The sequence below is a fragment of the Apodemus sylvaticus genome, chromosome 9 (assembly GCF_947179515.1).
Source record: "Apodemus sylvaticus chromosome 9, mApoSyl1.1, whole genome shotgun sequence".
In the NCBI taxonomy this organism is placed as follows: Eukaryota; Metazoa; Chordata; class Mammalia; order Rodentia; family Muridae; genus Apodemus; species Apodemus sylvaticus.
This window is the reverse complement of record NC_067480.1, coordinates 54,651,919-54,669,472: the sequence shown is the minus strand read 5'-3', so window position 1 is coordinate 54,669,472 and position 17,554 is coordinate 54,651,919. Positions and strand designations below refer to the sequence as shown.

General features: G+C 41.0%; 1 protein-coding gene across 3 annotated transcripts in view; it reads right to left on the bottom strand.

Moving 5' to 3' along the window:
• Orc2 (origin recognition complex subunit 2) overlaps nucleotides 1-14,981 on the bottom strand; it is a 36,542-nt gene extending 21,561 nt beyond the window's left edge. For 2 of the 3 annotated variants that reach the window (XM_052193728.1, XM_052193729.1), the window contains exons 1-7: nucleotides 14,720-14,980; nucleotides 11,652-11,700; nucleotides 11,115-11,218; nucleotides 10,260-10,403; nucleotides 7,032-7,121; nucleotides 2,610-2,699; nucleotides 1,973-2,004 (exon numbers count right to left, since the gene is read on the bottom strand). In XM_052193728.1, coding sequence (XP_052049688.1) covers nucleotides 1,973-2,004; nucleotides 2,610-2,699; nucleotides 7,032-7,121; nucleotides 10,260-10,403; nucleotides 11,115-11,218; nucleotides 11,652-11,686 — 495 coding nt within the window. In that variant the 5' untranslated portion in view covers nucleotides 11,687-11,700; nucleotides 14,720-14,980. Of the gene's footprint in view, nucleotides 1-1,972; nucleotides 2,005-2,609; nucleotides 2,700-7,031; nucleotides 7,122-10,259; nucleotides 10,404-11,114; nucleotides 11,229-11,651; nucleotides 11,701-14,719 lie in introns of all 3 variants that reach the window. The other variant, XM_052193731.1, reaches the window with a different exon arrangement.
• Nucleotides 14,982-17,554: the final 2,573 nt, after the last annotated feature.

Here is a 17,554-nt window from a genome sequence, read left to right as displayed (position 1 = left end):
CTGGGGAATATTTTTATTTCTACCCATTTTGATAAAACTTGCCTTTAGTGACATCAACACATTGGCAGCCAAAATACATGGCTTGAAACTTAAAATGAATCCTCAGACAGAACCACTAGTTTAACAGGCTGGCAGCCTGGTTAGATGACTGGTAAGATTCTGCACAAGGCCTTACCAACCTAAGACAGAGTGCATTGCCTTGGATAATGCATTTTTTTTGTTTTTTTTCGAGACAGTCCTGTGTAGCCCTGCCTGGCTGCCTGGAACTCACTCTGTAGACCAGGCTGGCCTCAAACTCAGAAATCCACCTGCCTCTGCCTCCCAAGTGCTGGGATTAAAGTTGTGCACCACCACCACCCGGCAGACAGACGCAGTCTTGTTTATGAAATTTAAAAAAAGGGGAGATGTGGAGCGCCCTTGGGGCTGCTTCTATGAGTTTGGCAAGAATATTTGACACTGGGCTAGGACAAGGAAGTACGCTCACGAAAAATACAGCTGAGGAATGTGTTCTTTGTATCTTGTTAATCTGGATAGGTCCCTAGAAACAGTGCCCATGGAGCTTTTGTTCATGCCTTGTTTGTTTCTTGACTACTTTGTTTATGCTTTAGAACTGACCCTATTCTTTGCATGTACCTAGAATGATATAAAAGCAGACTGAGAGAATTTAAGTGTGCTGCAGCATTTGCTGGAGCTATACTATAATGCTGTTAAATTGTCTTTTTTTCCCCTTAAACCCTCACTCCCTTACTCAAGCCAACAGTATTGAATGGGCTTGGTCAGTAATGCTAAATGCGAATACTCAAGACATGGAGCCTGCAAACAATCCCTGTGACCCTGCCCCAAGTATTTCTGATTGGTAAATAAAGATGCCAACAGCCAATGGCTGGGCAGAAGAAACATAGGTGGGGTTGAGGTTTCCCAGGCTTGGGGTCGGAGAAGCAGAAGAGTGTGCAGGAAGGAGGAGGAGAGGCCATCATAGGATAAGGGTAAAGAAACCCATGGTCCTGTGGCTGCCCAATTGGAGTTAAGAGATGGAACATAGAGAACAGTAAGCAATAACTTGGGATTATCTATAGGAAAGTAGATTCTAACAGTGTGGAGGCTAGGCTGCTCTTGTGCTGCCTGAGGAATATTGTAAATATAAATAAAGGGTATTTTATTTATATTTATGGGTATGTTTTTCATCCAGGAACTCAATAACCAAAGGTTGGGTAAAAGGCCTGGGCTAGCACTTTTTAATAATTTCTACTACACCACGATGCTGCCCCAGTTTTTTCTTTTATAACGATCTGACACAACATATTGAGGAAATATTGTTAAAGTCAATGGCTGATATGTCTAATCATTTGCCTAAATAGGGCTTCCAGGCTACAATCTTGGTGCTGGACATCTCTATTCAGTCCTTACAGAATGAGTCCCTTTCCCTAAGCCCAGGCATATCTAATTCTTTAGTCATTGTACCACTGACATTTCAAATGTCAAATTCTTCTACTACTACTGAGGCTTATCCACACCTAAGCATCCATCACCTGACAAGGCATAATGAAAAATCAAAATCACTAAAACATAAAGGAGACAAAAACTGTGGATTACTTTGGCTATCCTGGAATGAACCTACCTAAAACAATATAGACTTCAAATATAAATTATAAAATATAAAATAATAGGTTTAATGGACCATTTACTCCAAGAAGAGAACATTATAAATACAAAATCAAACTCATCCAATCCCTAGGCCAGGTCTACTAAGTTAAAAATACCCAGGATACTTGTGAAAGAGCAGTAAGAACAGACAACAGTTATGTAAAGGGAAACCGGGTATTATTCCAAATGAGGTACTCTGTAAGTCATTTGACCTTTCTGAACCTCAGATTATAGGTATATAACTGGCAAATGCCCATAAACTGTAACATTGAAATGAAGATAGAAAGCTATTATTCATCATGATTTGCTTGTTTCGACAAGTACTTACCTGCAGTGGAGTTTTCTCTGAAGGAGAATGCCCTAAATGGAAGAAAGGTCACATTTACTACAACTATTTCATCTTAAATCATGATAGTTTTGTTGCCAGCAAAGCTACACTTTTTACACACAGGCCACCATCTTGTACTGAGTTCCCATTTAACTACAGCTCAATGGCCACCAGGAATTATATGGCTATTCCTACCAGTGACAGCATCTTGCAGCATTCTTGCATTTCTGTAGTACTCTAATGGAAAAACAAAAGCCCGATCCTTTCATTTGGACCAGAAAGTACACTGTTTATCTTATTTGGAATGGGTAATTCAAAATAGATGCTCTGAAATTCGCAACAAGTCATTCAAATTCCAAACCTTGCATGAGAAATTGGCTGACTCAGACAAATAGGACTTGGTGATTGTTTTAGGTGTCCTCGTCCATTCTCACAATATAGGATGATACAGATGACTTTCTGCCCTTTATTGACTAATATGTATAGATATATTAAAAATTGCATTCTATTAAATAAATTTTCCAAGTAGAAAAGAAAATATACGAAAATTCACTTAGATTTGAAAAACAAACAAACAAACAAACAAACAAACAAACAAACAAACGCAGCACACACAGGTTACCTGATGGTGTCTTACCTTTGCTTTTTCGAGCAATGTTTTTTGTGATTTCAGGATCATTTGAATCAGGTAGATCAATTTTTCCTGATGTTTTTGCTAGTTCTAAAGCTGTAATCAGAAAAAAAAAAAAGCAGTGTTGTTGATCAACAGACACAGAGGGAAACAGCTTTCACTTATATGAACCCCTTAAAACAAAAACCTGTATTACTTTTATCAGAAAGAAATATAAATCTACCCATATTAAGAGTATGGCTTTTTAAAAAGCCGTTAAGATATCTTCCCAGAAGGTTCTTATCTTTAAAAACATTACCTTCATTCATTTGTATTTAGGTGGGGATGGGGTGGGTGGGGCATTTGTACACCACAGTGTGTATTCGAAGTTCATTTTCTTTTTCCAAAATGAGATCTTGGAGATCAAATTCAGTTTCTCATGTTTTGTGGCAAATGCCTTTACCTGTTGAGCCATTTCACTCCTTCCTAGCATCTAAACCCCCAACTATACACAAATTCCCCAAACAGCAAAAGAGAAAACTTACTCGAATCTCTACCAACAGCTTATATACCTTCTACTACTTCTCTCCATTGACATGTGTATCCTTTTCTCTCTTATTTATTGTCTTTATTTGTTTTGAGACAGGGTCTCTGTGTAGCCCTGGCTGTCTTGGAATTCACTCTTCAGACCAGGCTGTCTTGACCCCAGAGCTCTGCCTGCCTCTGGCTCAAGTGCTGGGATTATTGGCTTGAGCTTTGCCCAGCCCTGCCCAGCCCTCCTCCCTTTTCCTATCAAATATATTACAGTCACAAGCTCCTTAGGTGATAAAGGGTAACAAGTTGGAATCTAAACACCAAGTAAAGACTGTATGTGGTTAGTTACATTTTAAAATTCTTAAACTTTCTATGAAGAGTGGTGTTCTTGTGTTTAAAACTATGCATAAGGCTAGAGAATATCATACTAAGTGAGGTAACCCAGACTCAAAAGGTGAATCATGGTATGCACTCACTAATAAGTGGATATTAACCTAGAAAACTGGAATACCCAAAACATAATCCACACATCAAATGAGGTACAAGAAGAAAGGAGGAGTGGCCCCTGGTTCTGGAAAGACTCAGTGAAACAGTATTCAGCAAAACCAGAACGGGGAAGTGGGAAGGGGTGGGTGGGAGGACAGGGGAAGAGAAGGGGGTTTGCGGGACTTTCGGGGAGTGGGGGGGGGGGCTAGAAAAGGGGAAATCATTTGAAATGTAAATAAATTATATCGAATAAAAAAAAAAGCATTTAAAAAAAAAACTATGCATAGGAATAATGTATAAAATAAAATATGGTGTTGAACAGATGGCCGCTTCTTTAGGTAAACACCAGATGAAATGTTTGGTTTTTAGGTGATATTTTAAATAAAAGGTCTAATCTTTTGTAGAGAGCCTTATTGGGGTACCGGGCTGCCTGGCAGGAGTCTGACATTGGCCAAGGACAAGGGCTCAAGCAGGAATCTGACATTAGGGCATAATAAGGAAGTAGGTTAGGAAGAAACAAGCTTCAAGCAAGATTCTGGGCTTGGACAAGGAAGTAGGCTAGGTATTTTGGTCATCCTTACACACCCTTGGAAATAACTATCAATGAAGTGATGTGGGATTTTGTTTACTGCCTTGACAATTTTGTGTTTACTGTTTTGCTTATTCCTTATTGTACTACTATTGACCTTAATTCCTGCATGTAATTAAATCGGTATAAAAATGGATTTAGAATTATTAAACCTGCCCTTCAGTCTCAGAACCGACTGGGGTCATGCTGCAGTTTTGTCTAATTGTCTCTTTCTTTTCAATCTTCACTCCTGCACTGGAGAACCTGTTGACTGACCGAGCAGGCTTGGTCAATCTTTGTTTCAATGATACTTACACTCTCACACTGTGACAAGCACGTGGAGTCTAAGTGAGGGGAACAGATTTACATCCTTAAATGTACAACTCACACAATGGTATATATTAATCAAATTATATTACTTATTTTATTCTTTTTATGATGTGTCATTATCATTTCTAATTATGTAATTATATGTGTTGAGTACAAATGCCCACAATGCCTGGGGCATCAGACACCCCAAGGTGCTAGGAACCAATCCTGGCCCTCTGCAAAGGCAGTACATACTCTGAACTCCTGAACCATTTCACCAGCCTACTTCTTTTATTCTTTAAATGGAGAAAGTATAGCTGTATTTAGATTTCAGCCATCTTTCCGGCCTATATGCCCTTAGTATCTGTCACCATATTTGCCTGTGATCTTGAAATTTAGCTAAGATACTCACAAGCTCCACAGCACTTCTCTTTCTTAATTTCTTGATCTATAAGTCATTGCGTGGTTTGTGGTTGTTGTTGTTATTACAGTTTATTTGCTCTTTATGGTCTTTTTTTTTTTCTTTTTTTTCCCTGAGACAGGGTTTCTCTGTGTAGCCCTAGCTGTCCTGAACTCACTTTGTAGACTAGGCTGACCTCGAACTCAGAAATCCACCTGCCTCTGCCTCCCAAGTGCTGGGTTTAAAGGTGTGCGCCACCACTGCCCGGCTATGGTCTTGGTTTTTGAGACTCCCTTTGCTTTTGGTCAGAGAGGCTTCTTTTTGTAGTAGACAATGGTTCTTACAGGGATTTGTAAGGGGCCTAAGTACTAGGAATAAGTGCATACTCAATGCTCAGTCATCAGAGCATCTCCACCTCTGAGGCTCAGGCACTCTCTCTGAAGGAAGGCAAGAGCTGGAGGGAGGGGAGGGCAGCGCATGCTCCCTCACGAGTGACGGGTGCTGCATGAGCAGGGGCAGCTGTGGTTACTTGCACATAACCAGCACAAAACTGAACTCATCAATATTTGTCATGTAGGAGTCAGGGGCTCACGGGGTCCTGATGTTTCCTGAGGGTTTATAGACAGTTAAGAGTTGTTAAGGTAGGCCAGGCAGTGGTGGCTCACGCCTTTAATCCCAGCACTTGGGAGGCAGAGGCAGGAAAATTTCTGAGTTCGAGGCCAGCCTGGTCTACAGAGTGAGTTCCAGGCCAGCCAGGGCTACAAAGAGAAACCCTGTCTCAAATAAACAAACAAACAAACAAACAAACACAAAACAAAAAACAAACAAAAAACCCAAAAGTTTTTAGTGTAGAGACTCACAGGGCCCAATCAGTCCCTAAGAATCTACAGGTAACCACTAGGGGAGGAAGAGAAAGTGTACAGCACTTTGTTCAGTGCAAAGTAGCCACTGGTAAGCTTCTAAATAATCCCTTACCCATGTAAATAACCTTAACTATACTCATTAGTGGGAGGGAGGGAGAAAGAATGACTAATTAAAGGTGGGAATCATCAGCAATGAGAAGAGAAAGAGTAATGTGGTGAAATATGACACACATGTATGAAATGGCATAATGAAGCCCATTATGATATATAATCACGTACACTAATATAAAAACTTAAAAACAATGTTTTCCTTGAAGTCATTCCTCTGCTTGGACCCCACTGACCCTGTCTTCTTGGATGCCCCATCTCTTCTTCATGGCCCTCATCCTTTGCAGTGTTCTAGGTGTGCCTGTGGCTCAGTCTGTGGTTCTCTCTAGAAAATCTAAATTTTGAGCCTTGGATCAAAAGGCTCTGATTCACTGGATGGAGGGCAGGGGAAGAAGAACTGTCTATCAACATAATGTCACACCAGTTCATGTGACTAGCTGAGATCCTTTTGGTTTCATATAGACATAAAAATGGATGTTTTAAGGTAGGCTCCCACTTTTCAGCTCAGGTTAGCCTTTAAGACTACTGTCTCCCTGCCTCAGCCTCTCGAGTAGCTGGAGTTACAGGTATATACCACCACTTCCAGCTTTCTATTTGATATTAGTGCAAAGGGAACAGTGTGAGAAGGGAAGTAAAGTTACTATTTATTTTCAAGGACTGGCATCACTACCTTCTATAATTCAGCCCCAGACAATGCCTTTCTACTTTGAGCAACCACTGTAGCTTATAAGTAATATGACAGAGACTGGATAGAAATAGAATGGTATAAGCTTTGAAATCTAAACCTGGCTCTGCAATGTGTCTATAATTTTAACACACACCATATAGGCTCCACTAGATAGACAGGCAAACAGACATATATATTACACAATGCATTGACCCTGGCCTATAGTACTTGGTCAGAAATAACTTCTACTGCTATTATATATATGACTTTCTTTTTAAGTGACAGCAGCTCAGGATGTCTGAACTTGTGACACTCTTGTCTCTATGTCTAGAGTGTTGGAATTCTAGGTGTATGACATCATACCAGTGAACGGCATTATTCTTTAAGGAAATGTCTCATTCTCTAAATTCTAAGAACCACTTATTTCATCATTCTTTTAAGAATACAGTAATATGATAATCAGGAGACTGTGGTGTTAATCTATAGTAACTATAGAAGACAGACAGTAACATACCCAATTTAGTCATCTCTTCAGGGTGTTTTCTGTGTTGAAAAGAATAAACTTTATTCCTATCATCTACAGCAGAGCCATTTCCCAAGGATTCTGAAAAACAAAATGTAACATGTACTGAGGAAAAAAGTTAAGAAAAAAGATAAAACTTTAAATAGTTAAAATCTAAAAGTTATCCCCCTTACTACCTTTCATAAAAGCTTACCATCAGATATTTATATATAAAGTATTTTCACACATACAAGGAAAACTGACTGATCTTGTTTATTTAAATGTTACCACAAGAAACATGCTATCTATAGATTTCTCTAAACTGGGGAGATTAATATGGGAATTTAAATCACGTAGATAAAACTATGAGCTATAAAAGGACCAATAATGGATGTAAAATCTATCTTCACAAGCTCTGCTACCCTAGCAAAACAAAACCTGACTTGGAGAAATGGGACAGTGGTTAAAAATGCTTTCTCTTTTTCCAGAGACTCTGACTTAGACTCCCAGCATCTGCATCCGGTAGCCCACAGCAGAGTCAACGCCCTCTGCACACCCGCATGTCCATAAATAAAACAGAATCTGAGATTTGAAAAAGAATCTCTGAAATGAGGAACTTTATAAATAAGGTGCTCTTCTTTCCTGGACATGGGCTAGAACGAGCTCCTTGATAAAAGTTCCCTTGTTTGTGCCATATAGAAAGTCAAGAAGCCTGAGAGTCACCCAGAGGACACACATTTTTTTATAACATGCTTTTGTAAGAACTATCTTAATTCATTCTAATGGTAAGTATAGCACTGTTGAATCTATTAAGAGCCACTTCAATGCTTGTCTCTTAAGATAGCATACCTCAGGTGACTTAACTCCTATTAGACCTTGTCAGATCCCAACGTCACCATCCTGGGTACCACACTTCTAATGCATAAACCCTTGGAGACATACCACAGCAAATGTTCTTAGTGAACAGACTTTTTTCTTTTCTTACTCTTTCTAAAAATTCTGTGTGAGAGCCAGATGTGGTGGTACATGCCTGCAATTCTAACACTTATATAGAGGAGACAAGATGATCAGTAGTTCAAAACCTGCCTAGGTTACATGGTACCAAGTCTCAAAATGGCAATGCAGGAAAATAAAAGATCCTTTGTTAAATGTCCCCGTGTTGTAAAACTTACTCTAGCAAGATGGTTCAGTGGGCAAAAGCACCTGCCACTACAAAGTCTGACAACCTGACTTTGACCATCGGAACCAACATGTTGAAAGGGGAGAATCAACTCTCCCAAGTTTCTCTCTGACCTTCACATTTGAACACACAAAATAAACAAATTAAATATAACTTTTAAACTGTTGGTTTTGTTTGTTTTTTACGCAAAAAAAAAAAAAAAAAAAAAATCCAAACCTAAAACACTAGTGTGTTTTCTGTTATGACAAAAGAGAGCTGGGGGAAAAGGTCCACAGTTAAGAATGTTTTCTAGGGTCTGGAGAGATGGCTCAGTGGTTAAGAGTACTGACTGCTCTTCCAGAGGCCTCGAGTTCAATTCCCAGCAACCACATGGTGGCTCACAACCATCTGTAATGGGATCTGATGCCCTCTTCTGGCATGTAGGCATACATGCAAGAAAAACATTATATACATAATAAAACAAATCAAAATATAAAAGAAAGATTTTCTATGTAATCACGAGGATCGGAATTCAAATTCCAGCAACCATGTAAGAAGAGCAAGGTGTCAGCCAGGAGGTAGTAACATTCTTCTAATCCCTGGTACTTCAGAGGCAGAGGCAGGAGGACCTCTGTGAGTTCCAGGCCACTCTGGTCCACAAAGTGAATTCCAGACTAGTCAGAGCTACACAGAGAAACCCTTAGAAACACCTAAAATAAACAAATAGATAACAAAAGAAAGGTAATTAAAAAAATTCTCGAATCAGGCTTAAAAAAAAAAGACTAAGATAAATGCAGAAAATGCTACTTTCTGTGTATTACCTGGAACACCACTCTCTGCCTCTAAACATGGCTCGGCACATAATAGGAAGAAAAAAATTCATGCTGGGCATGGTTGTGTAATCTTTTAATCTCAGCACTGGGGAGCCAGAAGCAGGTGGATCTTTCTGAGTTCCAGGTCAGGGGGTGGAGGGAAAGAGTAAGGTGTAAGAGGGCTGTGGTCTAAATCAATGGGAAAGCATCTGCCCAGCATGGACAAGAGCTTGTGATCTATCCCCAATAGCAGGAAAGATTACTTCAAAATTCTTTTAAAAATGTTGATTCCATCTGCATATGTTAGAACAATATCCTCTTTTCACTATGAAGTTTTCTAAAGAAATAATGACTATATCTAAAGATTTAGCACAAAAATATAGCAAAAGACTGGAATATTCACTTGTTCTAACAATAGGGAACAGATTCATTGTAGCTGTTTATATTTTAATGATAATTGTGTCCCCCAAAACTGTTTGCAGGAGAGGGTCTGCATGTAGCTTTTAGGAACTTGCCCCCAATTAATTCTGATTGGTAAATAAAGATGCCACAGTTACTCAAAAGTTGCTTACAGGAGCTGGGCCTGGTAGTAAATGACTTTAATCTCAGTACTCAGGAGACAGAGACAAGAAACTCTTAGTGAGTTTGCAGCTGGCCTCAAAAAAACAAATAACAAAAACAAAACAAACAAAACCCCCAAAAACCCAACCCAACCCAACAGAAAACCACCTACAGAGAGAACCAAGGAAACAATAAAATGCCCTCCTTTGTAAGGTGATTTTCAAAGGTCACTACCTTCTGTCTCCCTCTCCATGAGGGAAGAGCCCTCCTCTGCACATGCGCCCAACTCCCACAACATTCCACCTGAGAGTACCGGACCAGCAGCCACAGACTGAATCCTGCCCAATGGCATGCCCCAAGAAACCATGGGTTCAATCCCTGAATCTGTGAACTGAAATAAATCATTTCTCCTCTAAAAGCAATAACATGCCTGTCTATGGCATGAGAAAACATGTCTATAATCACAACTACTCAGGAGGTTGGACCGGAGAGGGTCACAGACCAAGGATTAGTTATTTCTCTTTTTTTTATTTATTAAAAAATCAGACCTTAAAAAATGCACCAAAACGAACAATTTGAAAGAAATGCCTTTAGATTCGACACACAACTGTACTACATGACTTTCTAGTTTACCAAGTGATTCTTGTGCATTGTGAAAGCAGTCCACCTGACTAGCCGTAAGCTGGGTGTGTGTCACCGACTGGGTACCTTGAATATTTCTTCCCAAGACTTCCACGTAGTTCTGATCCTCTAAGACTTCCAGGTCACTTTTCTCCAACTCACATTTTGCCTTCTTTATTACTTTCTGGGGATTGACCAGAAGCTGAGCTTTCTCCTTCTTTAATTTAGTTCCTGTAAAAATATATAAACCATTAGGACACACGGGTATGAGTTCTAAGTATTACATTAGAATTATCCAGATAGTTGCTTGGTAGGTAAAATGTGCACAACACCAGCCTAATGGAAGCACTGTGGAAGGAGAGAACCAAAGCCAGAGAATTGTCCTCTGATCACCATGTGCATGTTACATATATGTCAGCAGAAAAACTACACAAAATGCATGGTCAGTACATAAAGCTGTGGGGAAAGTCAATGCTTTCTTTCATTAAAAGTACTAAGTCATAGGCCAGAGACATGGCTCAGCAGTTAAAAGTACTTGCTGCTCTAGCAGAGGACCTGGGTTTGGTTCCTAGCACCCACATGGTGGCTTACAAGTGTCTATAATTCTATCCCTAGAGTATTCATTCCAAAGTGTTGTTCTGGTCTCCATGGGCACCAGGTACATATGTGGTATAGACACACAGGTGGGCAAAAAACCCAAAAACATTAAGAAAAAAAATGGAACTAAATTAATACCCCTTGAATTTAGAGTTAATGGGTAGTTATTTTCCACCACTACTAACATTTCATATTAGTTATGGTTTTATACTGATTTACAGTTATATTTCAAAAGACGCAAACCAAAGAGAAGGGCAATCTTACTAGAGTGACTGTTGTGGACTGTAAGGTTTTTAAGAACAGTGTGATCCACAAGCACCTCTTCGACTGTGCGACCATACATACCTCCTTCTCTGTCCAGAATGTGACTGAGAACATCGTCGTCTCCCACAAACAGAACACTGGGCACCTTCGCTTCCTTTAGCTGCGATGTGCTCATTGTGGCCAGCCTAAACACAACTAGTCAGTCAGTGAGATGAAGGGTCACACCAGTGGTCAAGTGAATTAAACTTACTGGTGAAATGAACACACATATTTGCTTAACACTATTTAAAGGTAGGACATACTATGCAATATTCCATTTGTCTGTCTCTCAATGATGGCTGAGACTGGGACATGTAAGCCAAGCCCTTTCCTCCCCAGCTTGATTCTGGTCAGTCTTTACTACAGCAACAGAAAGCCAAACCAGGACATGCTCTCACAAATCCCATTTTTACCTTTCCTTCTGGAAAAACAGAACAAAAACAAACAACCTCCCCCCCCCCCCCCAAAAAAAACCCACCCAAACCCTAATGACTATTTCTCACAACTTACTTATTACAAAGATCAATACTGCTAAACTTTTGTTTAATAACTAGCATAATTAAGTGGCTTTTCCTTTACCTTGTAGGGTGCTCTGCATTCTGCGGTTTGAACATCCAGTCACCTGTAACTAGAGGTCAGAAGAGATCAGCTGGCAGGTGAGGGACGCACCCTCCCCAAGTGAAGAGTCTAACTGACAGCATGATGTGTAGACATTATTCTCAAGAAGCTAAAACTGCTATGGTGGCAAGAAGAGAACAGAATAGCAATACGTTAAAGAACGGAAGACTGAGAAAAATGTCTAGATTGCTAAGAGGCAGGTTAGTGGAGAAAGATAAGCATTCACTAGGAATTTTATTTTCTGTTGTAGTGTTGCTTTGTAGCCAAGGCTAGCCCTGAGCTCAAAATTCTCCTGCTTCTGCCTCTCAAGTGCTGAAATTATAAGTGCCACAAACCTAGCTCTTGCCAAGTATTCTAATTTAACCTTGGGAGTTCTAAGAGGTTACATTTTGTAGGGAAAAATAACTATTTCCTCCATAGAGTCAGAACCATCTCTAGCAAACCATGTCCTTCTTGGGTCATTTGATAAATAATCTGAGTATATTAGACAAAATGTGTAATACATCTATATGATACCTATATGAAGAAACTAACAATTTACACTTGAGTAAAAGAGGGTTTTGTTGTTTTATTTTGATACATTATATGAGATACTATATCAGGTGCCTTTGTACACCCCAGAAACTAAGTATGAGTCAAGTACATTTTTATGTATGTATGCAATTACTCTACTTTATAAATAAACTTGTTGATTAAATATTGAATGATTCACCAAAACTCACTCAATTTAAAGACCCAGTTTTGACTTGTTCTTAAATTCCTGATCAGTAGATAATAGAGCTTGTTCCTTTTTCACTTAGGTTGTAAAGTGCTTCCTGCTGCTGGGTAAGAATCTTACCCTCTCTGAACACTACTCCTAACATGTCATCACAAAACTAAGCATTTGGTTCTGAATCTCAAAGCAATTTGGAGAGAAAAGTGTAGGGAGGGTCAGACTACAAAGAAGAATGTTACCTAATTTTCATTACCAAAAGATAAATAATTCTTGAGAGTGAGTTTTCAAGGACTCTTATAAAAATATTCTAGGTAACTAAATACTATCATGGGCCATTTACCTACTATCATGGGTTCTTGGGTACATGTAACTGCAGAGGTTGGAGGAGAAGCTCTGGTGTCTGACTCGGCAGGAGCCTCACAATAGCCTAGAGCTTGCAGACTAGGCTGGCTGACCAGCAAGCCCCAGGGACCACCTGTCTGGCCAACTGCAAGCTTTACATTTTTAAAAATGTAGGTTCTAGGGATTGAACTCAGGTCCTCATGCTTGCAAGGCAAGCACTTTACCAACTGAACCATCTCTCTAATACCTGTTATATTTTCTTTTACTTTGTGTGTGTGTGTGTGTGTGTGTGTGTGTGTGTGTGTGTGTAAAACAATTACCTCATGAGTCCCAGACTGGCCTCCAACCATGTAGACAAAGATAACCTTGAACTTCTGATTCTGCTTCCACCTCCCACGTGCTAGTTACAGGTCTGTGTCACTATCACTACCATATGCAGAGCTGAGGGCTTCTAGTGTGCTAAGCCAAGCACTTCATCAACTGTATTTCACCCCTAGACCCTTAGTTTACCTTTTGTGACGGTCTCACTTTATAATACAAGCCAGCTTTTAACTCATGATCTGACGGCCTCAGTTTTAAGAGCAGTGAGATTATAGCTATGTCCCATACCCAGAACTAGTATGTTAATTACTAGGTGAGCAGCCCTATGTGGTCAAGGATAGCCATGGATCCTTGTAAATGTGCTTAAACATTATGAACGCTTTTTGCAAAATGTTTTGTAGCTATATTGTGATGTTCTCAGCCACGAACTTTGTAGATGACAGCAACATTGTATGGAAATATCAAAAAGGCTGGATATGCCTGTTCATCCTTGTTTGTATCTAAATGCATTTATACAACATCTCCGGTAAGATATCTTCTGTAATACAAAATTACCTCAATTAAAATTTCTACCAAAATCTCATAAGAGAATGTCCCCTTCTTTTCCACAATTCCTTAGAAAAACACTACCTAACAAATACACAATGAAACATAAATATGAGAGGCTGACTAGACAGCTCAGTGGATAAGTGCACTTGTCCTGCCGGAGTCAGAATGAGCTTTGATCCCAGTAGCCATTTAATAAGTTGAGCGCTCAGAACTGGGGAGGTGAAGAATGGGGATCCCTGAGACAAGCTGGCTAACCAACAAGGACCCGGTTTCAGTAAAACCCAGCCTCGGTTAATCCAGAAAGATCTAAAATTAACACACACTACCGGCACATATGCACCAACATCCACACGAATGCACACAATCAACTAATGAGATACAGATTTCATAGGGAGCATCTATAACGGAGAGTTTTAAGGTTAAAGGGTCAAGTCTCTTCACAGTCAACTACAAGGCAGCACCAAGTGTTGACAACCACACACTTTCCTCTGGGAGTAAACACATTTTTAAAACCAAGCATTGGCCGGGCGATGGTGGCGCACGCCTGTAATCCCAGCACTCTGGGAGGCAGAGGCAGGCGGATTTCTGAGTTCGAGGCCAGCCTGGTCTACAGAGTGAGTTCCAGGACAGCCAGGGCTACACAGAGAAACCCTGTCTCGAAATAACAAACAAACAAAAAAACCAAACAAATAAAAAACCAAGCATTGTCCCAAGGAGACCGTTAGGGACACCCGGTCGGGACCACTGAACAGACCTCAGCAGTCGTTCTATCCCGCGATCCCTTGGGCCACATCCGTCAGAGTTCCCTCTCCTCTGGCAGAACACTGCCATTTTTGTTACAGTTCCTTATAATTCTCTTTTCAAATAAGGGGCCGGAAAGCGGGCACAGTCGGTGCAGGAGACCTCTCGTCACAGGGCAGCCTTGGCTTTCGCAGACAGCGCCTCTCACGGGTGAGGCACCCCAGAGGGGCTGCTCCCCAGCATCCCCCAGTCTGCGCTCCGCGGCCTCGTCATCTCCCGCCACGGAGGGCGAGCGGTGAGGCTACGGGTGTCGCGGGAAGCGCGCAGTGAGCTGGGGGGTGAGGGATGCATCGGGACTCACCTATCGAGTCAGAGCCGGCGGGAGGGAGAGCGGCCGCGAGGCTCACACGCGGGGCCACCCCCGAACGGCCAGGGAAGGCCGGAGTCTAGGGAAACCTCCGACTGCAAAAGCCGAGCCTCGGGGCGGGCAGGGTCCGGGAGCTGCGCGCAGCACACCGAATCCCCGCCCGCCGGTGGGCGGTGCCCTAAGAGACCAATAGGGAGCCGAGTCGCCAAGAGTGACCGCGCCACGCGCCTGCTGACTCGGGCCTTAGGACCTCGCTCGGGAAAACAGATTCCCCGCCCCCAATAGTGAGTTCCGGGGCCCGCCTTGTCTCTTCCGTTTCCGTTTCCGGGGGCGGGACCAGCTGCGGAGCACGCCCGATCCTACCTGGAGATACAAGTTTGAGCTGGAAGTTTAGGGAAATGTTCCCGGTTGTACGGTTGGTTAGTGTTTTCTTTCAGTCTTAATGTTGTTAGTCTAGCTCCTCTGAGGAAAAAAGCTAATAAGAATGGATTCGCTCGAGGAATAGCACATACCTGTTCTCATTTGATGCATTGGGACCTCAAGTTTGAGGGAGGGCGGAGCCAGAGTGTGAATGAGAAAATAGGACCATACAACTAATGAAATGTACGAAAAGGGGGTTTATACCGAGAAAATGAAGAGGAAAAGGAATGAACCTGGCTGGGATACATGAAAATATTTGTTCACTAACAGGACTACGTCATTTGGATTCACTTATTCCAAACAAAGTATCATACTTAGTGCCAGCAGTAAGAATATGATACTAGCCGGGTGGTGGTGGCGCACGCCTGTAATCCCAGCACTCTGGGAGGCAGAGGCAGGCGGATTTCTGAGTTCGAGGCCAGGACAGCCAGAGCTACACAGAGAAACCCTGTCTCAAAAAAACAAACAAAAAAGATACTCAAGAAGAGGCACCTCCTTCTGGGTAATTGAACCCTTCTGGGTAATTGAACGAGAAGTTACTGATCAGACAGTACTGGGGAAAGTGCTACAGTAAGGCAGCTGACTGTTAACTCGTTCTTGCTGATGTATATAAATGCACAGGCTAGACATGCTATGTCTAGGGAGCACAGCAGTGCAATCCTAGAGAATAATCCCAAAGTTCCAACCTTTGTATCATTTCATTGGGCTCTGAAAATCAAGCTCACAACTTGGGTGTGGTTCACTATCTTAACCCCACCTTGGGGCTAGGTTTTTGTTTTTAAGCATGTCAAGGACTATCCTGGGCTAGGCTGATAACTGGGCTGCCAGGTGGCCTGCCAGTGGTTTGCATCTAGGTCTTACCAGAGATACCTGATGGCAAACTTCTATCTCACATGCCTTGCATTATTTCAAGTCACACAAAATGGTTTCTAAGTTATGTTCCTAACAGCGTACAGGATTATATAATTATAAGACCAGAAGGAATCAGGAAGAGATATGAACTAAGGCCTGAATTGATTTAAGTTTTTCAGGAAGACAGGCAAAATGAAAATAGATGAGTAAAGTGTCAAAGTGTCTGATATGAATTATGAATTACAAGTTGGTAGTTAAGGCACTGGTCACATTTGTATGGGAAGATTATCTGTGGAATACAATAGTGAGAAGGAAGAAATGGGAAGATTATCTGTGGAACACAATAGTGAGAAGGAAGAAATGGGAAGATTATCTGTGGAATACAATAGTGAGAAGGAAGAAATGGGAAGATGATTATCTGTGGAATACAATAGTGAGAAGGAAGAAATGGAGCCAGACTTTTTGGGAACTGTTTAGAGCAATGGTTCTCAATCTTCTAATGCTGGACCTTTTAATACACTTCCTCATGTTGTGGTGACCAATCATAAAGTTATTTTTCTTCCTACTTCATAACTGTAATTTTGCTACTGTTATGAATCATAATGTAAATATTTCTGGAGACGTTAGCCAAAGGGGTTATGCTTCACAGATTAAAACCACAGGTTTAAAGACTTCACTTGAGAAATGTGAGGATAGTTTTGATACATCAGTATTTTACTTTTGTTGGACAAATTACTTAATCTGGACCCAGATTACTACCCACCTTTAACCATTTAGTTCCCAGATAAATTATACACACAATGTTTATAAACCTTAAACAGCACAAGAGCTGGGCAGATACCTACCCTCTATGCTATTAGAATATACTTTCCTATAGATAACCTCATTTATTACTTACTGTGTTTCATCAATAGGAGGGAATTCATGCCAGATACTGATGAAGCGTCACAACTTGACAAGACAGAATCCATCTTGTAACCAGGCCTCCATTTTATATACCTGTCCTAGGGTTAAACTCTAATTATTAAAAAAAAAACAAAATTGTTCCAGGAAGGAACCACCCTAGCCATGGGCCACCAGCAAGAAAATACCTCATGTTCTATATCTATGTAGATAGATATAAATAAACTGCTTAAACCAACTGAAATCATTGTTAGCCAGTCATGTAACTGCCAAGTTGATAAGTCCCTCACCCTGCTGTAACTGAAATAAAAAGGTTGAACCTTAGGTGCTTGAGGCCTTTTGTGCTACCCCACTTTGTTGGAAGGGCCTGAGGGTCCAAGCTCAAGCTTGAATTAAAAATTCTTTGCTTTTGCATTCGGATTCTATTGCTGGTGGTCTTTGGGGACCCTTGGATCTGGGCATTTGGGGGCTTGTCTGGGATCCCCAAGCACGACTACCCCGGACCCCTCAAAATGTTGGGTCAGAACCTGACTGGTAGGTGTCTGAATGTTTATCCTCTGTCTTAGTGTTTTGGCACTCCACTCTTTTTTTTTTTTTTAATATTTTTATTTTCTATATTCTTTGTTTACATTCCAAATGATTTCCCCTTTCCCG